Source organism: Pundamilia nyererei, unplaced genomic scaffold (genome assembly GCF_000239375.1).
Source record: "Pundamilia nyererei isolate P.nyererei 1_Seehausen unplaced genomic scaffold, PunNye1.0 scaffold00211, whole genome shotgun sequence".
Taxonomy (NCBI): domain Eukaryota; kingdom Metazoa; phylum Chordata; class Actinopteri; order Cichliformes; family Cichlidae; genus Pundamilia; species Pundamilia nyererei.
Genome location: NW_005187612.1, coordinates 770,954 through 798,642, shown reverse-complemented (window position 1 = coordinate 798,642; position 27,689 = coordinate 770,954). Strand labels below are relative to the sequence as shown.

At 41.2% G+C, this 27,689-nt stretch overlaps 1 protein-coding gene across 6 annotated transcripts in view; it reads left to right on the top strand.

Annotated features, from left to right (window-relative positions):
• LOC102211631 (serine/threonine-protein phosphatase 2B catalytic subunit alpha isoform) overlaps window positions 1–27,689 on the top strand; it is a 66,960-nt gene that overhangs the window by 29,965 nt on the left and 9,306 nt on the right. For 3 of the 6 annotated variants that reach the window (XM_005748030.1, XM_005748029.1, XM_005748033.1), the window contains exons 3-13: window positions 8,133–8,257; window positions 8,725–8,836; window positions 9,227–9,372; window positions 10,020–10,159; window positions 13,664–13,741; window positions 14,648–14,742; window positions 23,270–23,395; window positions 24,455–24,526; window positions 25,825–25,851; window positions 26,831–26,915; window positions 27,211–27,308. In XM_005748030.1, coding sequence (XP_005748087.1) covers window positions 8,133–8,257; window positions 8,725–8,836; window positions 9,227–9,372; window positions 10,020–10,159; window positions 13,664–13,741; window positions 14,648–14,742; window positions 23,270–23,395; window positions 24,455–24,526; window positions 25,825–25,851; window positions 26,831–26,915; window positions 27,211–27,308 — 1,104 coding nt within the window. The remainder of the gene's footprint in view (window positions 1–8,132; window positions 8,258–8,724; window positions 8,837–9,226; window positions 9,373–10,019; window positions 10,160–13,663; window positions 13,742–14,647; window positions 14,743–23,269; window positions 23,396–24,454; window positions 24,527–25,824; window positions 25,852–26,830; window positions 26,916–27,210; window positions 27,309–27,689) is intronic. The other 3 variants (XM_005748034.1, XM_005748032.1, XM_005748031.1) reach the window with 1 other exon arrangement.

The following is a 27,689-nucleotide window of genomic DNA, read 5'->3' as shown; positions in this document are numbered from 1 at the left end:
GCATAATGTGAAGTGTTTGCTCTGTGCAGCATTACAAGGTTGTTGAATATTTCCAATAGGTTCTTATGCAACAGTCGTATAATGAGAAATGCACTTGTATGGACATTAGAGCAAGGTGGATAGCATGTATGGTATTTGTACGTATGGGCCCTGCTTTATTTTGTAAAATGTGACAGCCAATGTAAACATGAAAAAGAATTAGAAGATATTTTTTTTTTGTAGATTAGCAATCCTACAAGTTTACTGCAAGCCATGCAGTGCAGTGTTTCCCAGAGAGCTGCATAGTATTTATGGCAGTAGTAGGTATTGGGTGCACTCCAATGCTTTTAAATTGAAAAGAGAATTTATTGTGTAGTCAGTATAGGCAAGACAGAATACATGTGTGTGAATGACAGGAAGACAGGTGGGAAGGTGAAGTTGGAGGAGTTTAAACATGTGTCAGCTATCCAAAGTAACGAACAGTGCACGAGAGAGGTGAAGAGAGTACAAGGGGTGGAGCGGGTGGAGATGAGTGTCGGGGTAGTGAGACCTGCTATGATGTATGGTTAGGAGATTGTGGCACTGACAAAAAGACGGGAGGCCGAGCAGAGATGAAGCTACTCATATGTTTATTGCAAATGAGCAACAGAGGGGCAGCTTAGGTTCAGTGGTCTGGAGACAGAGTTAAAGAAGTATGGCTGATGTTTCAATATGTACTGGTATACATATACTGGGCTTTGGTAAGATTCCACCCTCTAAATGGAGGAGGAAAGCAGAAGTTCCTCATCCAGTGAATGCTTGAACTGCAGCTGGTCACAATAGTCCCTGCTTTGCTGTGCAGCTTTGGATCTCGGCATAAAACAGGGATTACTCTGGCCGACTCCAGTTTAGGATAGTGCAGTTGGCATCAGTCTGATCCTGGGAGACCTGAGACAGCTTAATGACATTAAGGACTGCTTCAGTAGCAGCTTAAACAGCCCGCCAGTAGGAAACGCAGTAAGGAAAAGAACTAGTTAATTAGCAGTGACTGAACCTCCACTAATTCATCCACTAAAGAGGTCAATTACAAAGCCAGTGGTATACATCACCTGCCCATGTAGAATATATGTGTGGGAAACCATGCTGTGCATTTCATTGTAAATAATAATATAAACTCAATCATAGGCTGGAATTCCTCGATGTCCTCCTCAGCTCAATCCTGATAGCCGCTTGAAGAAACATTGTATAAACAAGGGTCCTTCTGACACGGGTCAGCTGTAATTTATTTTTGAATGTGTTTTGATTAGGACATTTATTTCCATCGTGGTGAGACCATTACAAAGGTCACCCCAAAGCCTGCTCTGTCATCCAGTGAGGATGACTGTTTTGGAGCCACAGTTTTGTCTGATCTTTTGGTCGGGCTAATCCGATCATGGAAAGGTGTTTTGTTTTTTCCCCTATGTGAAGTAAATTAATATTGACATTTTCAGGGTTTGGTTTTTTTTCTTTCTTTGATTTCTGAGGTCATCATTGATAATATTTGTCAATACTGTCAAGAAAAAATCCATTATTAGCAAATCTCCATGGATATGGATGTGAAGGGTTATGTTTTTTAATAGTTGAACTATTTGTATTATATCCAGACAAAATGAATCTAAATCTGACTGAAATATATATAATATGTTCAATATTTAGTTTTGCTGCTTTACTTTAATGGCAGCTTTCACAATATTGCATTCAAATTGATGTTTGGAACAGATTGCGTTTTTCATAAATGCGGGCTAAAACCGGGGGTATTGTTATCATCCAATCTCAATCAAAACACGATCTGACACAGTCTGTATCACAGTGGATTTCACTCGCTCAATGAGCTCGCCCTTTGGAGTGGCTTGTGTAGGTTCTGAAGCCAGGTTGTGTAATGCCCGCCACCCACTCAATAACTGCTGCCCGCTGATATGCTGCTACTCAGGGAGATCACTTTAGCACACAAGCAGTAGATGGCCAGAACGAATTGTTTCTCACTCCAGATAATGTACTCCCACCTGCTCTTCTTATGTGGGCTGTGGTTCTCACCTCTTTTTTGTGTGTTGTATGACAAGAGGGAGGGAGGCAAAGCACGTCTGTAGGTGTACTGGAACAGAGTGATGGGTGGATTGTGTGTTTGCTGCGATAAAGCAGAGCCCTGAGCTGGAGGAGTGAGCTGCTGTAGTGTTACCGTTTGATTTGCTCTGACCAGTGGCGTCCGGGGTTGCACACATGAGACAGCCGCAGTTCACAGTGACCGTCACATCGGGTCTTTTTGGCCACCGATTGAACTCTTAACATCACCGCATCGCCCCGCTGTTTTCTTCAGCAGCAAGCGATAGCTTTCCAAAAGGTCAGCTGGAGTCCTCCCACACACGGTGTGTTTTCCATTAGCTTCAGGTGAAATCGCTGTCTCTGGCGCCCTAAATGGACTTCTGAAAAACATATTGTATATTAATTTTCCTGTGAAAACTGGGAACGCTTAATTTTGATAGTAATTACTCTCGTGGTGGTCATCCATTCAGGCAATATCGTATTCTCAGGAGCACAGTTTATTGTGAATATTAGAACGTTTAGTCTACTGATGAGATGGTTACTTATGTTGTGCCATCAGCCTGTGTGGTTTTATACAATAGCTGCATTGGATTGCTGCCTCTGGTGATGCTCGTAGAGGTCCTCTATCAGGTCAGGAGCAGCTTAGGTTAGCCTTTTTATTTTCTTGAGAGATATTGACTACCATTGTTTGGAGGATTTACTGTCTTGGGGGTGTTTCTATAGCGATAACCAGCCTATGAAGCTATGAATCACTAGGATTTCCGAGTTCTGTTGACCTTTTTTGAAATATATTAATTTCTTGTTGTGTAAAAATTCCATTAACACCTAATGCGTATGCTGCAGTTTGAATATTTCAAGTCAAGAGTTACGTCTGCATAAAACTGTCGAAGAATTCAGTAGTCACGTAGGTTTTAAAAGGTCAACATTTTTTATTTTCCTTCATTTTTGTTTTTCAATTTTACATAATGAGTTCATGCTTGTGACTTGGCTTTGCATATACACAAACCTGATATTCAATTTAATTTTTAATGCAGTGTCAAATCACAACAACAGTCACCTCAAGATGCTTTCTATTGTAAGGTCGATCCTACAATAACACATACAGAGAAAAACCCAACAATCATATGACCCCCTATGAGCAAGCACTTTGGCAACAGTGGGAAGGAAAAACTCCCTTTTAACAGGAAGAAACCTCCAGCAGAACCAGGCTCAGGGCGGGCCGGCCTGATATGACCATCCATAATCAGATATCCCAACTGCAGTTTGTAAAGCTTCTGTTTACAATTGAGAGGCAGTCAAAAGAAATTTGACAAGAATGTTGTTCATGCAAAGCTACTCTAGTAGAGCCTAAGAATAAAAGTGAGGTGATGGAAATGAGAATTATAAGTTTCATTTAATTATCTTATTTTGGGGCATAAGGCAAATATGTGTAGCTCTAATGAAAACAACTAAGGAATCAACATGTGGGCATTTTAAAACATCAAAGAAAACAATTTGAATTGTAATTTTAGTAAAATCAAACTTTTAACAATGATTTAACAAGGATACATCGTTGTCAGGATGAATCAATACATTCTCTGTTGGTGTAAAAAAAAAAAAATGTCACAAGGGAGACATGAGGAAAAAAATAAACATTTCTAACGATGATGGTGTGATTAGAAGTGCTGCATCATGATCATCTATCATATCTGATAGACAAAATATAATTTATGTATCCCAAAGTTTGGAATTTCTGAAAAGTTGGGATCAGGTGGGAACTTGGTGGCATTAAAGCACCAACAGACTGCAATGAAGTATTTTTCTCTGAGTACATACAATTTTTTAAAAAAATGGTGTCAATAAATAAGTTTTGTGCAACTAATATTTAATAAAGCTCCGTTTGAGTGTTTTTGTTTCAATAAATCACTTTCACAGGAACTTTACAACAATTGAAAACAGACCAGCGCTCCTTTGAAGTATACTTAGCTTGATTGCAAGAGAGAGTGAGGACGTCCTTAGAAATGGGACTACAACTACAAGGCTCCTTTTAAGTTGGTCCCCGCTGTGGATTTAAACAGTTACTCTGTGTGGGTTTAATAAAAGACAAATGGTAAAGTAGAGGTTTACGATACAGTCACGCAGAGCTGACTCTCAGAGCTGTCTCACGAGGCTCGTAACCTGAGATAATTGCTCTCCAACGCTGTCCTCCAGCTTCCACTAATTGGGTATCTCTGTGAAAGAGTTTTTCACTGGCTCTTATTGTGTTTCTTGCTCCTAGATACAGTTCATAAAGCAACGGCCTCGCAAAAAGAAAGTCTGTGTCCTTTTCAAATTAGATTTAAATCTATTCACCCTGTGGTTAATTACTCAATTAGCCGATTACTTGAAGAATAGATGAATTGAGGTGCGCTGGCTACGAATGCCATGCTTATCATCACAGTTACTGTGATGGTGTTCAGTGGATACTGGTAATTGGTATCTTTGGTGTTATTTGTGTGTTGCATTTTGCAGGTGAATAAACTTTTGTAATATGTTCACTGAACTGGAAAAGCTTTAAGTTTATTTAAAAAAAAAAAAAGAGGAAAAACTTATTAATTATTGTTTTGAACACTAGCTGTGAATTTAATTAAAAAACTTATCTGACTGTATTTGTTGAAATCTGAGGCCCTAATAACACATTTGTCCACGAACATGTCCACCAATATATATGGAACTATTTAATAGGTGTTATCACACAGTGTGTAAAAGACCCGCACAGTGACGTCACGCTAAACACCGTTTAAAAAGAAGATTTCAACCCCTTAAAATGAGCTGAGGAGACCGTGACTGTTTCTTGTATCAGGCTGTAAACTTGTTTATTTTTGTTGGTCATTTTAACATGGGAGTCTGCAAAGATTAAATCGCCTTTCAACCATAGACTGTATAAAACACTGGCGTAGCTCCCAGATTGGAACAATTAAGCCAATGTTGAATTGCCTTAAACCAGCAGTCTGTGTAAAGACCGAGTACTGTGATTGCAAAAAGACATCTAGTCCTCTAGAAGTCTGTGGGAAAGCATCTTTTTGCATCGACCTCACTTTCTGACCAAACTGTTTCCTAAGTCGTTTCACATAGAAAGAAACAAGTACTCTGTCTCAAGTGGCCGCTAGGGGAACTGCAGTTTTTGCCACTTGGCATAATGGAGCTTCACATTTTAAATGTGTTTTAATCACATTTTTGTTTCTGTGCAGAAATGATCCAAAAGTTAACCAACTCTTGAATCGATCTTTATGGTATCTACAAAATTGAGCAGAGGCTTTTCAATCACATTATCTGACATCCCTCAATGTTGTCTAAGCAGCTAATCTCCTGTTGCTTCTGTTCATCCTGTATCCTTGGGGAGTGAAAAGAGTGTTGGATCACAGTGATAAGAAACTAATTCAGACTGAATCGGTGTGCTGGCTCATTCCTGACACAGATGTCATCCAAGAAGCCAAACCTGACGGTCGGTTTATCTCATACCTGCTGTGCTTGTTGTAAAATAACAAATCTATATGATTATAGTTTAAAGTTACGAGATAAAGTCATTGATTACTAATAAAATGTGGTATGATGTTCATCAAAGCTACAAGCTACCTCTGCTGGCGCCCTGTGGCATCTGGCGCTGAATTGTTGGCGAGTGATCCTTTGGGTTGTGTGGTTTACAAGGTTTCTAAAGTAGTTTCTCGAGAATGAATCCACAGTGCTCGAAAACTATGCCTCTATCAACCAGTCAGGTTGCGTTTTACAAGCTTTCCTGCCCAGACTTATCATGAGTGTTATGGTCCTGAAACTGAGACCAAAATATGGAGTTTCATATCACACTCGAGCTGTTCCATTTCACAACAACTTTTGAGATAGTGCCTCTTATCATTTGTGTGGACACCATATGTATAAAGAATGTAACTATATGCTGCTGACAATCATGTCGTCACATTGCCTGTGCTAAAAAGCCACGTGGGGCTGTGTTGGTTAAATCATGCTTTAAAGCATAAACTGGAAACGCACCAGAATGAGGTTTGTTTTTGTTGATGATCCAGTAAATGTTATTGTGACATCTGTTTGTTTTTTGCCCTCATTTCTTTCATAGTCATCCTACCTCTTAAAATAATGAACCTAAGTGTGGGTAAAGTATTAACCAGATCTATGATTTGAAGAATAAGTGCACTCCCTAATATATGTAGTAAAGATGAGTATGTGAGCACCAAAGATTTACGTCACCATTTCAGTGTCTGACAAATGTTGAAATGCGGCCCATCTCCCCCTCTGTTCCCATGTTGTGTTGTTGATTAATGGACTGAATAGTTTTAGCAGAACATTAAGATGTCAAATGAAGTTCCCCTTTGACCTTTACGTATAAAATCACGCTCCTTCTAGGAAGTCTTGCTACTCTGTATCTTGGTAACGCCCCCCGGAGGTTATTTTGGGCAGTTATTTATTCCACTACACAACCACTTGCGTCAGTCCAGCAATACCATTGGCTGAGTATGTTTCCCTGCTTGGCTGTCTTAAAGAAGACAATGGCTCAGGAGAGGTGGGTGATTCAGCAATGCCCATGATCCAAAGTACACAAAAAGGAGGGAAAAAAGATTGTAAAGTCCAGACGCTGATCTTAACCCAAACTGTAAACCTCTGGCATGTCCACCTAAAATTATGATGATCTGAAACAGGTTTTGAAGTGGTCTCAAAAGCAGATACAGGAAGGGTTTGATGGATTTTTGCAGGTTTACTAAATTAAAGAGTCCAGTCTTTGTGTGGTCTGATCCAGAAATCCTGGTTAATCCAAAAGCTCATAACTTTTTTGTAAGTGATAGAGTGACCAGATAGCACCGAAGCCACGTACTTTGTAATTGTCTTTTAATATTTGTCGTGACAAAGCCAGGTTTTTAGTCGCATCAACAGGGGAAACTTAGAAATGAACACAGCTGGAAGCTTTGTGGTGGTTTAAGTTCAGTCAAATGCTAGTTTATTTGTTCAAATTAAGTCTCGCAAGCCAGCTGAAACACCTGAAGGTTATAAAGAGATTGAAAGAGGATGGGATGGAAAAGCAAGGCGTGGAAAGGGACACTCAGTTCCTGTGATTCCAAAGTATTACAGCATGTTAGAAGGAAGATGGCAGATGCACTGTTAACAATTTTTGCAGGCTTTGATTAAAAATCTCTTTTTAGGAAAAGCTTGTTTGGATTATTTCTTATTTACCTTACTTTGTGCAATGGGATAAACAGAGTTATTAGGCAAGACATAATTCCCATGATTCACTTTATTTTGTAATACTCTCAATCCAAACTCAAAGTTTAACAATATGAAAGTGAGTTTTGTTATCTTTAGGAGGAATATAATTATGCATATTATCTGGACATAATAAATTACAGAGAAGATTTTTTTCCAAACTCGCAGCCTTATTCTCAATTTTATACAGTGTGTGTATATAAAACACAGATGACGTGGTATGTCGGTTTCTTGAACTATTTGGAAGCAGCTCGGCCTCCGAAATGTGTCCAAAGATCCTCATTTGGTCATTTTTGAGGCTTCTGCTGGCCAAACAGTGGGCTGCTTGAAAAACGAAAGGGAGAAAACTCTAAATGTGACCATTTTCATCACTGTGGACATGTTGTCAGCAGTAGTTTCTCCCCGTTCATTTTCCATAACACCTCTGAAATGTTCTTGGCCCATCAGCCTGTAAACAGTTGCCATGTTTCAGTAGTCTTTACCTTGGCATTTTGGCATTTAGTAGAGCTGAGGGACAACCAACAGAGTCAACAAAGTGCTCTGCAAAGCTGGTAATGGTGTGGGTGTGGAGCCCGACTCTCTGACAGCGGTTTCAGAAAGGATGCAATCCAAGTTGCAGTCAATACTGAACAACCGTTCACGCCCTCTCCATCGTCCTCTACATCTTGTACTGATCAGCCACAGGAGCGTGTTCAGCAAAACACTCATTCTCACACGATGCACCGCAAAACACCACACCACTTGTAATGCCTTGTTTGTATTGTGTGTGTAACATTTCACACTAAGAACTTTAGTTTTACTTCTTCTTTTTTACATAGAGAGTTTACATTTTTGTCGTTCATATTTTCTTTTCTCTGACCTTTTTCCAGTTTGCGGAGACATCCACGGGCAGTTCTTTGACCTGATGAAGCTGTTTGAAGTAGGAGGCTCACCAGCATCCACGCGCTACCTTTTCCTGGGGGACTACGTTGACAGAGGGTATTTCAGTATTGAAGTGAGTCTGTATATTTGTTTTTGTCCTCACCAGGGCCTAATCAAGTGTGACACACGCCATGTGTTCGGCTGAAGCTGTGTTTATTAATAGCTTTCTCTCAGCGTAGATCAAATCAGGCTGCAGATATTGTAGTGGTAATAGGCTTTTGTAATAATTTCAAATGAGGCTTGGAAAGCAAATGTCAGAGTGAGGCTTGGAGTTATATATAGAGAGATTTTAAAATAAAGCAATATACAGATATTTAATCTGGGAATTTGCCTATATGTGTATATGGCCTGAAATATTATTCTTTTATTAATAAAAGAATAATGTATTGGCGTGTGCCATGAGCACAAAATGCAGAACTACTTTTATTGTACCACTCTGTAAAAGTGACACGATGTGACTCGATGGTTTTATGCTTCCAGCCTCTTAGAAATATGACAAGCTAACAGTTTCCTGCTTTCTTTTGCTCTGCTTTGTTTCAGTGTGTGCTGTACTTGTGGGCCTTGAAGATCCTTTACCCCAAAACACTGTTTTTGCTGCGTGGGAATCACGAATGTCGACATTTAACAGAGTATTTCACATTTAAGCAGGAATGTAAGTAACGCTTGTGCACTTAATGTTTAACCTTTTGATATAAAGCGAGTTAGTCTCTGAAGCTCTGCACGGGGAGGGAGCAAATTGAGTTATCCTTGCTAAAAAGCTGTTTATTATGTGTGCAGTTCAGCCACTGACCTCAAACGTTCGCTTAAAAGCACACTCTGGCCCGTTACAGGATTCAGCCTTTATATTTGTACATGTCAAAACTATTTCTGTTGGACTCGGACGGGATGGGGGGGAAAGCCCAACGAAACCCAACAAAAGGGAAGTTTTTGGAACTGCGGAGAGCCTTTCCGTCCGAGGCCAGTGAACTTCCCTGATGTATGAGAGCGCCGTTGTTTGACTTGGCATCCTATGTTCTCCCTGCCCCGTTTCTCCCCATGACAGGTAGAATTAAGTATTCAGAGAGGGTGTATGACGCATGTATGGACGCCTTCGACTGCCTTCCCCTGGCTGCACTTATGAACCAGCAGTTCCTGTGTGTACACGGAGGACTATCTCCAGAAATCACAAATCTCGATGACATCAGGAAAGTATGTGTCCGATTTTTTTTTCCCCCCTTAATTTTAATAAAGCTACAGTCCTGTTTTAGCATGGCATAGCAACATTGCTTGCAATGAGTGTAGTTATTCCTCCGGATCTGTGTGCAGACGTGGACATTGTAAGCAGCAGTCTGGTCCTACCTCTGATTAAAAAATGTTGACGAGTCAGATCCAGCTTTCAGACTAATTCAATAATTCTAAATGGATTTTGTGGCTGCAATCAGAGGGCATGCATAATAGAATTTTCTCTATTGAAGTGTCCATCATGCTACCCATCCAGTAATCCACGAGCTTTTGTTGGAGAAAGAGCTACGCTTGCCTGAAAGCAAAGCCATTTATGTTCAGCGCTCGTAAAGAACGGCTGCCAGTTTTTGCAAGTTTTTTCAGGCCTTTCCTTGAAAGATCCTTCCATGTCCTGAAAGACAGGTGGTGTCTTTTGACACGTCACCCATATTGTGTTACCTCGAATGCGATTTAAAATCCCTTCAGCAGACATGTTACTTAATTATGATCATAGCTGCAGTCGCCAGCTCGGCTATCGCAGAAGAAGCAATTTCTCCGCAGCAGTGTGAAGACTCCGTGTGTCATATTTCCATTCGAGCAGACTGACGGGAGTCTTGACTTTTTCCCTTCCACAGCTAGACAGATTCAAAGAGCCCCCTGCATACGGTCCAATGTGTGATCTGCTGTGGTCCGACCCCCTGGAGGATTTTGGGAACGAGAAGAGCCAGGAGCACTTCACGCACAACACAGTGCGAGGCTGTTCCTATTTCTACAGGTGAGTGTGTTCTGCGTTGATTCACAGTCGTGTGATTTATTTATTTATTTGTTTTTAAGACGTGTGTGTGTGTGTGTGTGTGTGTGTGTGTGTGTTTTCTTTTTGGATTTCAAGTAGCTGTCAGAAGGAAAGCAGCTTTAGTTTAGAGTGACATTCATCTGCAAGCCAACATTGTTTTTGTTGGGCAATCGGAATTAAAAACAAGATGTTGTTGCCGGTATTTTAGAAACTTTCGGTGCTCTTATTCCGCTTAGTAAAACTAAATAACCTGATTAGTTTTACTTTGTGTTTTTTTTTTTTCTCTAAACAAAATATTTGAACTTGGAGGGGTGAAGGAGGGGAAAAGAGTTAATATCTTCTCTCCTCCCATCCCACAATGCTCACGCCTCTGCAACATCTCAGCTGTGAGACGGTTGTTAGAGCGCGCTGTGCAATTGAGAAATCACAAAGACTCCTCCCTAGACTGTCGCCAGTATTTATGTAACCCACATTACCTTCAATTGAGCTGAGTAACTGAACAAACTGAGGAAATGCTCGGAGCGAGCGGCTCGCGCTGTCACAAAATGTAATGAACTGGCACATTACCACGAGGCACAGTCCCGCTTCTAAATGCGCTCGGCACTCCCTCCACTCATTACGGCCTGAGTGATGCTTGCTTCGCCCTGGCGTGCCTCTGGCGAGCAGCAGAAGTCGTTGGAGATGTCCCCGGGCTCCTAATAAGCATTTTCTCATTTTCTTTTTTTTTCTTTTTTTCTCCCAGGTGTTTCATAACTACTTACTTAATAGTATTTTAATGCCCGTGATGCTCAGAGAACGACTGAGTCTCGATATTGCAGATCAACAAGTGGTTCTGCGTTAAAAGAATATTTTGCCCACGCGTGTTGTCACCAAAAATGTAAGCTCTGTGGCCTTTTTGCCTCATCGACAGATTCGATCACATGTTTGTGTTGTATCAGCATCCCAGTTAACCTTCTGCCACTTCGGTCAGAATTCCCGACTCCATCTGCCCAGGGGATTGCTGCTAATTGGCATCACATTGAGTTTCAGGATTTATGAGACGGTTTTAGCCAGACCGGGAGAGAGCCATTCCTCAATACTCCTCCCCAAACCTATCGGCTTCTTTACCCCCCACACCATCGCCACAGGCACGCTCGTAACACTTTTACAAACGGTATTCATGCGTGAAATTGCACATGTTTGAGATACGGCTGCTTTTTACAAACGCCTCCACTCGGTAGTGCGTATGAATAAGCCTACAGTGGATGTTTAAAAAAACAAAAAACATCTGTAATCAGTTCATATAAACAACTTTAAAGCTTTAATTTTAACCTAGCGAACGAGTTCTTCTTGGATCGCACATGGCGAAGTAATTTCTTGTACATCTCTTCTTGTTGTCCAAGGAGCACATTAACATCTGTGCCCCGTTGTTGGACAGATGGGAGACGATCTAATCTCAGAACGCAAACTGCCAAAGGACAAATTAGGCCAAAATGTGTCTCGACTACCAAACAGCAGCATATGGCACGTATCTACATCTGCTGGAGGAAATCAAGTGAGAAATCAAACATTTATTTCTAATTTCTCGTCCCTTGTAAAGAAAAACAAACTCATTGCATCGTTAATTCCTTCGTGGCATCTGCTCTCTCCTTTCACACGACTCCCAGCAGAACGCACGGGTTCTTGTGTCTACATGCGCCGCGATTGTTGATAGATTTCTCCTAATGCCTTCACTTTTAATAATTAATCTCTGCAGCGAGCGTGGAGTAAGACATCCAAAAAAACAGCCAGTCAGATTAACGCTTGCTTGTATAAATTTTCTTGATAATGACCGTGTCCCAGAAGGACTGTACAATAGGAAATGCAAATGTAAAGCTGCAAAACGCTTCTCTGCGGATCACACTTGAACAGAACTCCACAACAGCTTATCAGAGCCATTATGAAACCTCAGCGGTGCTTTGCGTTGATTATAGAGAAGTCTAAAAAGCTATTTTAAAATCAGCAGGTTTCGTCGTGCAGCAGTTGCTGAGGAAAATGTCTCGTTTGGTTTTGATTGCAGCGTGTGGGTGGTGTTCATTGTCGGGCAGAGGTGTCGAGCTAGGATTACAGAACCTAGTTTAAAATTCAGCCTGTATTTTATTCAAGAACTTAATATTACTTCAGTGAATCAAAGAGATTTGAGCATTCAGGGGTGTTCATTTCTTGGTGCACTTTTGTGTTTTTAACTTCTGGGTTGAATAAAAAGCGAGAAAAACTAATTGGGGTGTAGAGACGGGGCCCAGAGAGATGGGGATTTGACGCAGACTGACAAAAAGCATTTCTAAGTAACCGAATTATAGCAGTGATTTAAAAAAAATTGAGAAGGATGTTGTAACCCAGAGTAGAAGAAGAAGCGGGCAGCTGTTGCGCAGCGCCTGGGGACCAGCTCCAGATGTAAGCCTCGGTCAAGGGCGCGACGACAGAACATCCAGCCTAGTTTTTGATGGCAGGGGAAGCTGGAGCTCCACACAAAAGGGCCCTGTCCTTTTAACATCACGAATGATATTTCAAATGCTCTCATTTAATTAACTTCTGCGGCTCGCACAGGGCTGTAAAGTGGCTTGAAATTTCATCTGCATAGCCGCAAGATGCCAGGGGAGGAGAGGAAAAAAGAGAAACCTCTTGAATTTCGCCCCTGTTACTGTCGAATAAATCCTCCCACACTGAAGCGTTTCACATGTTGCGCGTCGGTGCCACTCATTTATTGCGAGTTGTCACTCACTTTGCGAATCGTGGGTTTCTTTGAAATGAACAAAACCTCGGCGTCCACTGGGGTTTTATTTTATTTATTTAATTTTTATTCACGCGGGGTTGAAGCATCTCTCAAATGTTTGACGGGAAGGCTGTTTTTCAAGAAAACCTATAATGAGATCATTGTTTTTGTTCTTTTCTTTTTTTTTTCTTAAAAAAATAAATAATCTCGAGGAAAGGATAACCGGTGGAAGCTGGCGCTGCAGGATGGCAAACTGCAGAGAAGATCTCTGAAGCCTTATTGTACTGCAGTATGCTGGCAGTAAGGGTTTTAGTCATGCTGCTCACAAACTGAAAAGATCAGCTCAGGCATGAAACAATGCCCTGCTTTTATTCCTTAAAGTATTTCGCCGTGTGTCACTCCGTAAAATAAAATCCAGCATTTGAAAATAGTCGCACTCCTCTTATGTTCTGAACCTTTTTTGAGAAATTAAGTGCATTATTGGTGATTATATGAGGTATGAGTTATCAAGCCTTCGCTCAGGAAGTGAAAGAGCCTGCTTTAAATTTCAGGTTAGATGTTAAGATCACCTTTAAAGGCTTTCATAATCATCTTGATGTATTTTTATTCAGTGTGCGGCTGGTTTTAGAGCTTGGCCACTGTTTCCCTGGGCACAATCAATAAAGAGCCATGACTTATTTGGTTTTTCTATTGATTGTCCTTTCTTGGTCTTTTCTTGACATGTGAGTAAACTAAATACCTCTTTTATTCAACAGCTACCCTGCAGTCTGTGACTTTCTACAACACAATAACTTATTATCTATCATCCGGGCCCATGAAGCACAGGATGCTGGGTGAGTGCTGTGGTATTTTGTCTTTTCTCATCCCACTGTCACACAGAGCGATTCAGACTGGGGTATTAAATGAAAAGCCTTCCCCTGGTACCTAGGGGTTTGCTCCAGTCTGTCTGGGAGCAAGTTCAGGGCAGCCTGATCTTTGAGAGGAGCCACGTTAATCCAAGAAATGAAAAAGAAACCTCCGTGAGGAGCGAGCTGGCCAGATGTGAAGCGACAGGAATGATTCACGCAGCTCGCGGTGCGGTTTAAAAAGTGTTGCGCATTTCACATTTAGACACCTTTACAATTCTAACTACCCAGCAAATTTTTTTGGCACAGCAGGAGGTGTGATAAGCATTTCATCAGGATTTCTACAAAAATAAAGCCTCTTTGAAATGTTTTTGTTTTTTTAACACTGCCAGGTGGGTGGATGTGTCAAGCCGATCTTCCTCTAAGCAAGGTTAAGACAGTGGGAGGCACAGCAGCAAAGTTGTTTACCATTGCACTCCCACTGGGTGGTCACATGGGACACCTTGGCCCTCAGTTGAGATAGCTGCCCCAAGACACCTCAGACCACACATCATTAAGTTAATGGCTCCCTTTTAGACTTAATTTGCAATACCCAGTGAATATGCAGATATTTTTTTATGTCTGTGGTCTAATAAATTGTCTAGGCTAGAACATGAAGCTTTAGTCCATTCCAGATATAAATACGTAGCATTCCCCATCATCAGTAGCTGTTAGTTGCATCAGACTACTCAGAACTTGGGACTTTAGCAAAGGGATTTACTCTCTGGAGGCACAGTGAAATATTAGGCAATAAAAATTATCACTACTAATCAATCTCAAGGGTCAAATGCAGTTGAGTAATTCATGAATGAATAGTTGAAATGTTAACTGATGCTTCTCCCTGGAACTTCACAGATACCGCATGTACAGAAAGAGTCAGACCACTGGCTTCCCGTCCCTTATCACCATCTTCTCAGCACCTAATTATCTAGATGTCTACAACAACAAAGGTAAGAGCGTGGAATTTGTCGTAATCAGTCTACTGCGGCTTGTAGCTTTTGAATACCAGATTGTGACATGTCGTTTTATGACTTGCCTAAGGCGACATAATATTCACTGTCAAGTCGATCCAGGCTGTAGAGTTGTTAGTGTCAGATTTGTTAAAGATGAATGACAGCAGTGTGACGTCTCAAAATGCTTCGAAATCACTGCAGGATGATTGTAGATATAACTAATAATATTATGATTTTTGGGGAGGTTATTTGTGAATAATTGCTCTACATTCATAAACTGTATAAAAAGACAGACGCAGCTTCTATATCTGATAGGGCTGCCACAAACGATTATTTTGATAGTCGACTAGTCACGATTATTTTTGCGATTAGTCGACTAATCAGATCATCATCCATTGGACGTAAAACGTACAGCTTATTGCACCAGCACCACGAGCATCTCACACTTCTGATAATCAGCTGTCTGCTTGACGTTTATTCAGCTGTGTAAAAACTATAACTTTAATCTCAGCCAAACCGATTTACTCAGGAACACATAAAATACTAAAAAAAGCCAAACGATAACATTTTAAGTTATCTAAGTGACTCATATATCATGTTTAACCTGAGTAGCAAAAGACAGCAGGGGGGTTTGAAAACGATTTGCCGGGAGTCCGGTGTTCTCACGGCTCTAGTGAGCCTTGCCCCCGGTTAGCTATCGAGCTAGTGGGTAACAGACGTCTCCGAAAACGTCGGAGCGCTTTTGAAAATATGTGGCGTCTTGATAAACTGAGCAGATATTTGAGGTTTACACAGCTACATTCTCGCCTGAACATATGTTCAACGTTTATTTTGTGACCCAGAAAGTATAATAAGAGAGTTAAAACTAACTAGCTGCCGCCATTGTTGGAAACTGAGCAGGGCCGCGCTATGAATTCTGGGATAGTTGGGCCACAAAGCGACCCATCGTTCAAATCTGGGGAAATGAAGGGCGCGTTTGTCGGCCGCATTTGTCTTCGAATTTGGACAGTCTTCGACGTGTCGCTGCAAAGTAATCTGCCTACAAATGCGGGCACAGGAGGATGCGGTTCCTAAATTTGGACACAGCTACGATACCGGACACCGCTTCTTCTTCTTCGAGGTTTAACGGCAGCTGGCATCCTCGTACATGCAGTGCTGCCATCTTCTGTTTCAGTCCGTTATTACACTCTTAAATCCTGCTACTTATTCCTGCGTCTTTTGGGATCTTACAAAGCTTGAAACGATGCTTCGACTATTAAATTAGTCGTCGACGATTTTAATAGTCGACGTAATCGTGACTAGTTGACTAACCTTAGAGGTTTTTCTGAAATGAGTGGTTTCTTTCCTATTTCAGGTCTACTTTTAGTTTGTGAGGGTGGTCTCTGCCTATGTGGCCACCCTTGGAAAAACCCAGAAGCTATTCTAGTGGTCATCACATGACATCTATATTGATATATATTCCAATAGAGAACTACTCTTCCTTGGGTCAGTGGTGTACACAAAAGTTGGTTTGCACTATTTGTCCTGTGCAACATTGATTTTAGTCTGGTAGTTTTGGGGAGGGAGCTGGTGTGAAGTGGCCTGGTGCCGCATCACTTGGCACCTAGTGACGCCCGATGCTGTGCTGCGGTGCCTGCACTGAGATGGGCTCGCCTTTGTGCTGTGAGTCAGCACTTTTCCCCGAGAGAACAGACAGTATCTGCTTTAACTGTGGGGGCACGTTTGGAATGGTGACATCGGTGGGAAAACCACAGGAAATGGGAAGGAAAGAGTGACGGGGGCTAGTTCGTGCTGTTCTGCAATGCCTCTCTTGATGAAATGCCACATCACCGCAGTGGTTATTACACATGGAAGTGAGGGCTTTCCTATTTGCAGGTGTGTGCCATCTTTGGTGAGACATTAGGTTACGTTTGTTTACTTTTTTTGGAGCTGCCTCCTTCCCTACACAGTGAAGATGGTGAAGAAGTGTGGCACTGTGCCTTTGTTTATTATTAGAAACCTATTTGTTCCATGCCAACTAATCTTCCTAGGACTCACAGTCAACACAGCACAATCCAAACAAACAAAGTGATGTGAAGCACGTGTTTGGGTTTTTGTTTTGTTTTGTTTTTTAATTCTGGTAACCAATTGCCCGGAGAATCGTTTAAGTCTTCTGGAGATCATAATGGAACAGCCGAAATATCAATTTTTCTTCCCGATTTTGTCTCAACGCTTCTTTTAGACGTAGCTGGTGGATGTTCAGCTGATTAAAATACTACCCAGGGCATTGGTGGTTATCAGACAGAAAAGATTGCTTTGTGTTGTTTCAGAACTGACTTCATTTAGACATAAAAATATATCTTCCCCCAGAGTACATGCTTTAAAAAAAATAATAAAATAAAATACAATTTCTCAACATTTACTCTCCGTTGCAAAACGATGCACACTTTTTGACTAAATCCATTTTCTTAATGTAGCTACAAGCAGTAATGAAGGCAGCCGTGCAGTTCAGTAGAGCAAGGTCGCGATGGAAATGTGATCTAATCATGTTAAAAGCTGAGCAGTAAGCACTGATATATAAATAATGCTTTTTTGCTCATTACAGAAAGTTAACAGACACAAGAATTACTTATAGATATTAGGTTAAATCCATTTTTTTGCAACTTGCTGGTTTTTATTTCGTTTTTTACAATTATTTTTTCAAAATTTAAGGATACATTTCACTTGGTTGTAACAAACACTTTCTAAATTTTCAGTACAACAACTAACGTGATGCTGGGCCATCTGTGTTAATTTTAGTAAAAAATGTTTCCTCCTTAAAAAATAAAATAAAAATGAATTGTGACCTTTCAGTCTTCAGTGGGTGTAAACCATTTTAACAGTCTGTGTCGTGAAGTTTTCTGCTTGATCTCAGGAATCTTAGTGTTTCGTATCTAAAAACTGGCCGTCGGCTGTTGTTCAGAAGTCTCTATATAAACACTCTTCTAACCTCCACCTCTGATGGTGTTGGATGGAGACCTGGATAAATTAAGGGATGGTTATAAATCACTGTCGGGTTTTTAAAACTTCACAAATATGAGTGGGGAAAGGGAGTAGTTCCCAGCCACAAAGAATAAAACACTCTAACTTAAAGGCTCTGAGATTTCATATCAGCACTAAAGCAAATTACTTAGCTCCTATTCACTTGGCATCCACTTGACAGTTACACAAGTCCGTGAAACGATCCCACATTCCTGTTGATGCTCTTAACGAGTGCTGTGGGTGGGGTTCATTGGTAGAAGTAAAGCCCCTGTAATGAATTGCTGTGCTCTTAGCTTCATGCTGGAGCTCCACGCACACTGAGCCCTGTGATTGATGGCCAAACGAGTGGGTGCATAAATTTTAAAGAGGAGGGAGGAGGCATCGGCAGCTCCCATCAATCCCGCGTTAGGGGGTGGAAGGATTAACCAATGATACCTCTCCATGTGGGGGTAAAAAAAGAAGAGAAGTGCGCCTCCTATCAGAGAGGTGGACGATATCTGAAGCAACACAAACTGACTCCTTTCCCAAAAGTAGACTGAACTCACTTGAAGGTTAGTTAGATTGACGAACACACGAATTAGGACTTAATTCTATAAATTCCAGCTTTAGATGCCACCCCAGCCCTCAGTCCTCCTTTTTTCATTGAGTGTCAGATGCTGACCAGCTGTCCATCACTGCTCTGACCCCTTCAACCCTTCAGTAAAAAGTGACACAGGCAGTTGCGACATGGCAGAGGGAGGCTGTGTGAAATGAAAACTCAGCAGCAGTGATTTTGCAGTTTTCACTGTTTGATCTTTCTCGGTTTGGCTCCAGAAGTGACTGCAGTGGGGGGAGAGAGTGATGGAGTAGGGTAGATGGAGTGGGTGTAGTTGGCAGTTGTACACTTGTGCTTTTGTATTAATGGAGTGCTTTGTGCTGCATCATTATTGACCGGTCCAGAAAATCAGCAACTAAGCCCGAATGGTTATGTTTCTTAGATTGAAGTAAAGCTAAACGACAGTGGTGCTGCACGAGCTGTTTACATGAAACATTTACTTCGTCCACGACGACAGTTAAAGGTTGTTTGATCCATCTCGCTCGCGTCGCTTTCCTTCCTTCCAGTTTTCCTTTCAATTAAACAGAAAGTACCTGTTGACATCCCCTTGCAATTAATTACATACAATACAAACTGGAAAGTAGGACAATGAGTGGTAACATCAGCAGATGCATTGTATTGTAGGACAGTTCAGTTCATGCATGGATTAGAGCCAAAGTGGAGCAGATCCAGTATGGCTCCAGTTCACCGAGACGTCGCACATCGTGAGGACACACTGTGATTCGTGAGTTCTTCAGCTGTACACGGACAGCACAGACCAATTACGCAGCAGTCACTTTGATATGAAATGTTAGGCGGACATTGCAAAGGTTATTGATGAAGGTTGTGTTCTGTTTAGTTCAATAGCCTCAGTTGCTTGTGATTAGTACCGCCTCTTTCCCCACCATCTCATACCAAAATGACTGCTCTAAAATCTTTTCAGTCCCTGCAGTCCACGCGTGTGGCGTCAGCTTCTAAATGGCTGGTGTGAAAAGCTAACCCAGTGCAACTTTATACGCGAGGCATTAAAGGCAAATATGTAGTCGGCACCGAGTGTCTGAAGGACAGCGGGAATCTCCCCCTGGTCTCAAAGCAGATTTAACAGTCTTCGTTGCCAGGGAAACCGGCTGGAGGCACTCCCTTATGAATAATGAATGAGCAGGCGTCTCTCTGCAATATCTGTGTTACCGTTGCAGCAGGCTTGGCCTCAGCTGCCCTGTTATCTGCCGTCGGAGCAGCAGAGCCCTCTAGTGGCTGTCATGCAGCATGCTCTGGCAGTGGACACAGAACTCTCAGCTGGTCCGTGCGAGCTTAAGTGACTTCCATTGTATGAAAAAGCTGCATATAATTGTGTTTTGCAGTGATGAGGAAAATAAAGTGCTTTAATGTCACCCTCATCTGCCCTGACAATACAGACGAGGGCACTGAATACATATTTGTCTCTAATGCCTCTTGTATTTTAAAAAAAGAAGAAAAAAAAAAGCCTGAACAAGTGTGTTTGTTTGGTACGAGGCAGGTTGCTGGGTGTCTGTTCCTTTAAAAGGAATCTGATTTGAAGGAGCGACAACAGGGGAGCTGACCTTCTCCCCCGCTCTGCCTTTTTCCCTCTGGGCTTCCATGGCTGCATTCAATCAAGTGCCTCAACGATGTTTATGCAGTATGTGATGTTTATGCAATGGCTGCCCACGTGTGCGATTGCTTTCATGCACGCCAACGCGCAGGGATAAACACCCACAGCTCCGTCTGAGTGGACAGTGTTGTAGCAATGCTGCGCTGTTCTTATTCGAGCGGGTAGTAGTGTTTTGCTGATATTGATAATAATCCTGCATTAATTATACAAGTGTATGGATGTTCCCCTGCAGGAAAGTTTTCTGTTTGTATTGTGTTGCCTGGCACTTACAAGTGTTTAAGTATTACTTGAGCACCACTTTCAGTGCATACTACACACACACATTTGTATCAGAATGCTTACTGACCTGAATTGTGTTGTTCCTGAGGTAAAGCTGCCTGGATGCCAGGTTTGATGACTTGCTATTCTTGAATCTGAGAGGAGCTCAGGCAGGAAAGTCCCCCATGGTGACCCTGCCACAGTATCCGCTTTCCTCAGATCTGGGCCACCAGACTGGCCTTGTGTATTAGAGAATCTGAGGCTGCTATATACAGCATGGATATATTTATGTTTGGCAGCTCTCATGTTTTCCTCCACACCCACGTTAACACTGTCTAATCATGGGTGAGGTCGCACGGGGCACACCGTGTGGCCAGTGTTTGACAGCTGGTTTCTGTGTGCGTGGAGATCACGATTATAATGAGACATTTAGTAAAATAAACTGAGACATATACTGTAAAATATACCAAATATGGCACAAGCAGAAATGTATACTGGTGAAATGCTGTGTCTTCTTTTTAATACCTAAGATTTACCTGGCAAGTTCATAAGGAGTGACACATACCATGCCAGCTGTGTAATCCTTTTTGGAAAAGCAGGTGCTGTCAAGCAGGCTTAAGTTAAAGACCCAACACACAGCATGTTTGTGCTTTTATTCTGCTGCTCTTTCTCCACCCTTACTGTGAACACCAGTTACCACACCCACTCAAGTCTCTCCTCTTAAATTATTCATCTGAGTAATTGAAAACCACTGTGTATGGATTTTCTTTTAAGGCAAATGTAGATTTTTGTAAATATTCTCTAAGTTTGCAAACTGAAACTGCTCTAAAAATAAGAAAAAAATAACATGTGGGTAACTTAAGAGTTCATAAATCGATTGCCTAGAAACTAAGAATACATACTTTCATTACAGTAATGATCATTATTGTGTCTAGTACCTTACTTTTCTATCTATTCCTTCCTTTCCTCCTCACCAGGAACTGCTTTTCTGTTAACCAGTGAAACGTGCTCGCCCTCATGAGCCCAAATGTTCCAGAGCATCGATTTTTATTTTCTCCTCGTTTAGATGCTTGTGCAGTTTGCTAACTTTGATTTGCAGAAATCAGTTTGTACTTTTGCATTTAAATGAGTCCTTCTGTCAAAGTGAGAGATTGGCACATGCTGACTGTGTAGATATCACCTTAAAGTGGCAAAAAAAATATCCGCCTTTTAGTCTTTGTGTAGGTATTTTGTTCTAAACCGTTTTATTCACCATCATCTCCAGAGGTTGACTGACAGCATTTGACAAGATGTTGAGCGACGTCCAGGTTTCGGTGTGGACGACAGTTTTGTCCACCTTTTCCTTTTTTCTTTTCGGGCAAATGGTACTCTGTAGTTATCAGTGGTTTTGCTGAATCACACCTCCGCACAGCACCTGCAGCTAATGAATCATTAACCAGGAACAGTAAGCGACTTTTAACATTGAATCCCACATCAAGTGTTTCATAATGCGACTGAATTAATTTGTTGTTTTAGGTTTGAAGGAGAAATGTTAAGGCCAGTCCCGAAATGCTTTCTTACTTCAACTAAAGGGGGGAAAAAAGTTACTTGTGAAGAATGCATCACTATTCTTCCAGCGATTGCTCGGATGTTTGTTTCTTCTGTGTGTATGCCATTAGCTCTTCAGCTGAGTACTTTGAGGGCTATTCTCCTCAGACCAAGTGTAAGAGCCATCATGACAGTGAAGGCTGTAAGTGGTGGTTGGGAACAGGATAGAATCTAATAATGGACCCTGGACCACAGCGAGAGCTGAGGCCTCTTTATCGACATAAATCCCAAATGTGTCATAAAATCATAAATCAAAACTTCCATTATAGGCTTGGGTGGTATCTCTTTTTTCATACTTTGCTGACATTTCATAGGAGTATATTATATTTGTTGGGTGAAGCAACCGCAACTTTCTTGAGGCAGATGGTACACGCAGCTTTGCCCTTGCTGGCGGACAGGTTTTTATCAACAGGATTAAATCTAAATGCTTCCATTGGGTTTTTTTTCTGTCTTTCACAGCTTGCTGAGCTCAGCTGCCTTGTTCCACCAGTAGAGACTGAGCTCTGTGCACTGCAATCCATGACCTAGGGCTGTGCGATATGACCAAAATCTCATATCCCGATATAAAACATCTCTATATAAACGATATAAATTTTCTGTAAATTCTGTGAATCTCGGGCAGCTCGACTTGCGTGAAGTGTTTCCAGCTGGGCGTCGTGTACCTGGAGTCGAGTGTTTTAACCGATGCATGAAACGATACATTTTTAGACATAAGTTGTAACGCCCATCGTTTTCTTTGTATTTATTACACAGCGTGCTGCGGGGAAAAGCCTGCTCTAACGTTTGAGTCTAAGGTTTATTTTTTAGCACCTTTGCTTCTCATCCGTAAATACTCTGCATACTCTCTCACGTGATTCAGTTTATTTTGAAAAGGATCTTGAGCTTTATTGTGAAAGGTTTGTGTGGAAAATAAACAAGCGGACACGCGATGCTGTTACCGTCGTTGTTACTAACGACAACTCATAAAAACAGGCGCTTGTCCGTCCGTAGTGTGGTTATATAAAATATAAGAGAAAGAGAGAACTTTAAGAAATTAATATAGCCACTACAGTGACCATCAAAACGATGAAAAATATTACCTTAAACAGTTTATTTTGTGACTCCACGAAACAAACGATAGCGTAAAATGAAACGATAGATGTTTTTATATCGTCATCCGATATATATCACTATATCGAACAGCCCTACCATGATCCCAATACATCTCTATACCATTTCATTTATACAGAGATGTATACTCCCTGATTTTCCTTATTTTGTGACCGTATTGAAAATTTCTACATCCCACAATACCCACAAAGCTTATTGTCTTGTTACATGTAGGCAGAGACGTTCTGGAAACTACGACTGTTTAAAGGAATATTTTGTTACAGCTATTCATCTTGTTTTTCTGAGGATTGGAAAGAAAACAGGATTTTCTTTTATTTAATACTCTGGATTTGCTTTAACATCTTTCCTTTTTTTCCCATCCCCAGCGGCAGTGCTGAAGTACGAGAACAACGTGATGAACATACGACAGTTCAACTGCTCACCTCACCCCTACTGGCTGCCCAACTTCATGGATGTTTTCACCTGGTCCTTGCCCTTTGTTGGTGAGAAAGGTGAGTGTGCATGCACTACATTCAGTTTCTTTTAGTAATGAGTGAAAGCAGTTCTTCTTTTCATTCTTGAATGGCGCTTGTCCTTCTGATTTTCATGAATTGCTATTGAAATCAGCCCGGCCTTGAGAAATATAGCGTGTACACTTTGTGCCGCAAAATCACTTTGCGGTTCATACATGGGATACTTAAAGCCAAAGATTTACAAGCCAGAAACGCGCTTGTATGCAGCGTTATAAATAAGTTAGAGGTAGAAGTTGGGACGAATGGGTTTTTTTTTTAACAAGGCACATACACTTAAGGATACATAAAAGGGAAAATTGGAGGAAAGTTGGAAAATAAGTGTGTTTTGAATGTTTTGTTTGATAGTTTCCAGCGGACTGGATAATCTAATAGCAATAGGAAACTTTTCCAGAGACAAAGGCAGCAGATGCTCAATCTCTTTGATCTTAAGTGAAAGGATAGACAGTGGAGAGCCAATCTGGTTGGATTTAAGTCCTAATGCAAACACGAATCATTCAGAAATATGCTCCAACGTTGCACCATGTAGCACCCAATAAGCAACCAAAATTATGTATTGATTTCTAAATTCTTCTTGGAGCCAGTGTTTGTCTCCCTGCTTTCTTGATCAGAAGATAAACTCCAGCTTTTCTTGTCTTTCTTTGTTCTATTTGCTGATGAGCTGCAGCTCCTTGTTAAAGCAGGAGTATAATGAGCAGTTGTGAGCTCTATATATATATACATGTCTATATAAAGTAAATTGCAGATAAGTAGTCCATGAAAGTTAGAAACTGCCAGACGTTGGCTGTGCTTGGCATTGTCGAGGTCTGGGTTGCTTTGAAGATTTACTCTGGTTAAGCTGTGACACATCTGTGTCAATTAATCACACATAAGTATGCCATTCCTGGCAGTCTCACGAGGTCACTGATCAGCACAGCTAACTGCATGTGTGTGTGTGGAAGAGTCAATCGAGTGAACCGGAGCAGCCCAGAGTTTCTCAGCGAAGTTTTTTATTAAATATGTGTGAGATGTTTTAAAGTATGCTTCTCTTTTCTTGTGCAGTGACGGAGATGCTAGTGAACGTATTGAGCATTTGCTCCAATGATGAGCTGTCAACTGAAGAGGAGCTGGACGGTAAGCTCGGTGGTTCAGTTTTCTCTGCACTTTGCCCCTGCTCCACTAGAGGGCGTATCAGACGTTCATTATTCAAAACCTCACACACACACAGACTCTTACTTAGTTTTTACATGTATGGTGTTCAGAATTTTACATGTAAAAACTATATATGCTTTAAACTATTAAACACAGAGGAACGTGACGTCTGAATGACTGAACTCGGCAGCTTGGAAATGATGACCTTAGATAATCCAGGAAATATGAAGACCCTTATAAAGTCTCAACATGTCTGTCAGTATTAAAACAAAAAAAATCCTTTGAGGACAGTTTTTTGAAGTGTTGTTTTCTGCTAAGTTGCTTGGTTTATCTACGCTAGTGGTGAATCTGAGTCATCTGTTTGATACCAGCTTACAGCTTATGTACACGAGATGGCCAGTTTTCCTCTGCCTGCCCCACCTCTTACTGCCAAACAGGAAATGATCTCACCAGACCCCCTCCTCCCACCTCTCTTCCTCCTCTTTCTTTGTGTTTACTAATGGTCACAGTGTGCATCGGTAAACCCAGGATATGTGTCAGGATCTCAGCAGATTTCCACCATGTCTGAGCTCCTGCACATCTAAACGCAGCGTTTCCTTTAATCTACTGATCAGGGAGCGTAGATTGAGATTTGCACAGATCATGTGCAAGACCAAATGTTGTGGTTTATAATGATTTAGAAATATTTGGGGGGGGGGGGGGTTTGTTACTCATGCACTCGGCCATTCCTAAACATTAGTAGCTGTCCTTTAACATCTTCATTTTCTACCAACTCATTCATGCTGATTTTAGCTGATCTCATTTCTTGCCACTGCTTGTTTCTTGTTTAGTTTCGCAGCCATTTCCATGCTTGTTTTTTTGTTTTGTTTTTTACTGTTTTGACATTTGAATTGTGTTATGTTTTCTTTCTCGCTCATGAGCTCCTTTTTTGTGCCCTGTTATGATTTCAGATAATCCTTCCTATGACCCGCTCTTTATCTGCTATGGTTTCCATGGTTTTCAGTTGCCATTATGTTGATGTTTCCAACCTCACTACATATTTCACATCTTTTCTTCTCTCTCTCTCTCACTCTCTCTTTCCCATGATTATCTCATCTAATTTCTCTTTTTTATGTTTTCCAGAGTTTTGTGCTCAAGGCATCGCTTTTGTTTACACTCGTGCTTTCTTGCCTCTTATTTTGCCGTGCGCTCCCTCTCTTCCACCTCATTCATTCTGCAGCCATCCACTGATCTCTCTGTCCTTTCTCTTGTCTTCTCTTCTGGGGGTGTTTCATGAGAAGGACAGCTAATATATCCCCCCAAAAAAGGTACAAACACTAGCTGTACTGGTGTGTGCAGAGATGGACAGACTTTTGTTCAGTGCTTGCTCTCTGCATTTCTGAAGTCTCTAAACTAACACCTCTGTTTAAAGCACCTGCTAACACTTCTGCTGAGGCTAACTGTGGTTCTCAATTAAACCGAAAAATGGGTCAAAAGTGTTAACAGTTACCCACTCCTGTTTGAGGCCGGCCCAGAAAGGGGAAAAAGTGTTCAGAAGAGTCATGCCTTTTATCTAAATTAGTCTTTGTTGTACACAATAAATATATTCTGAAGAATGAGCAACCTGTCAGCTGTGTCCCTTACCCAGCTTTACTCCATGCATCGACTTCATTTCTGTCCCTCGTACATTTTCCAAACTGGGCCTTTGGGACCTTGAAACTGTTATTTTGCAAAAGGGGATCTTTAAAACAAAGTTTCCAGTCCAGGAAAAATCCCGTTAGTCTCCACCGCTAAAACACAGCACAGGAAAATTTAAAGAGCGTGCTTATCGAAACATGCTGAAAACACTTTGGACAAGGTCAGAGCCATTCAGTGATGGAGAACAGTGGCTTGTTTTTAAAAAGGTTTAAGTGCTCTCTGGGCAAAATAATCTGTGAGAGTCAAAGGGACTGCAGCTCACAGTACGTAACACAGCCGCAGCATGAATGCACTGAATGCTGAGAATTACTCAGATGATGTGATGTGTTTATAGATGCAAACCATTTTCTGTAAACCGAACTTAAGACTCCAATAACAATGTGTTTGCATTGTATTCGTCTCCTGCACTCCTGGATAAACTAATAGTGGAGAGACGTGCTCTGTTTTGAGTAGACTCACTGAATTCGATGGTCTTTTAACGAGGATTTTGGGGGATTAAAACAAACAGCACATAGACTATGCGATGCATTGTACGCTCGACTTCCACAGGACGTGGTTGAGTTCAGATGAGTCACGGGTTGTAAGACTTTTTGCACTTTCTCAATGCAGGTGCCACAGCTTCTGCACGTAAGGAGGTCATCCGCAACAAGATCCGTGCCATTGGGAAGATGGCCAGGGTATTCTCTGTGCTCAGGTAAACACTTAAAAACAGTGTTGTTGTTGCGTTAAGCTCCATTTACACAGCCTTAGAGATCTGCGCTTGAATATATTATTAATAACTTATTAAAGTAATAAATATGTTACTTTAATATTTCATGTTACAATTGATTTCTGACTCTTTTTGTTTTTTTTTGTTTTTGTTGCTAACTTAGTAACATGGTTATGTAGTTATATGACTGCCCAAAACCCATATTTTTGATGTTTTTCTAAATAAATAAAATCAGCTCTACCGTGTAAATAAATAAAATGTTGCTCGGTTAATATTTCAGAGAGGAGAGTGAGAGCGTGCTGACGCTGAAGGGTCTGACGCCCACAGGCATGCTACCAAGCGGAGTGCTGTCCGGAGGCAAAGAGAAGCTGCAGAATGGTAAGTGTGTCACAGAGACCCTCCACCACCAGTGGATTCTCACACCAACACGTTTTCCCCTTACACAGCAGAACTCTCAACAAAGTGCAAGCTTAGTGTTTACAGAATACTGCAAATACAGAGTCCTTCACTTTTCTCCTCATTAACTGTACTGGAATTTCAAAATGTTAGCATAGTTAAATGTTTCTGAGAGTGTCAGTCTTTTTTTATGTTTAGTTTAATTGTTACTAAACAGCAACAGTTGCTCCTTGTAGTTTTTATCTCCCTAAACAATGACAAACACATTCAGCAGATTTTTATTTATTTTTTAAATTTTTGTTGTGTCCATGTGTCCCCTCTGATCTGTACGGAGCCCCGCAGGGGACATGGGAGAAAAAAAAA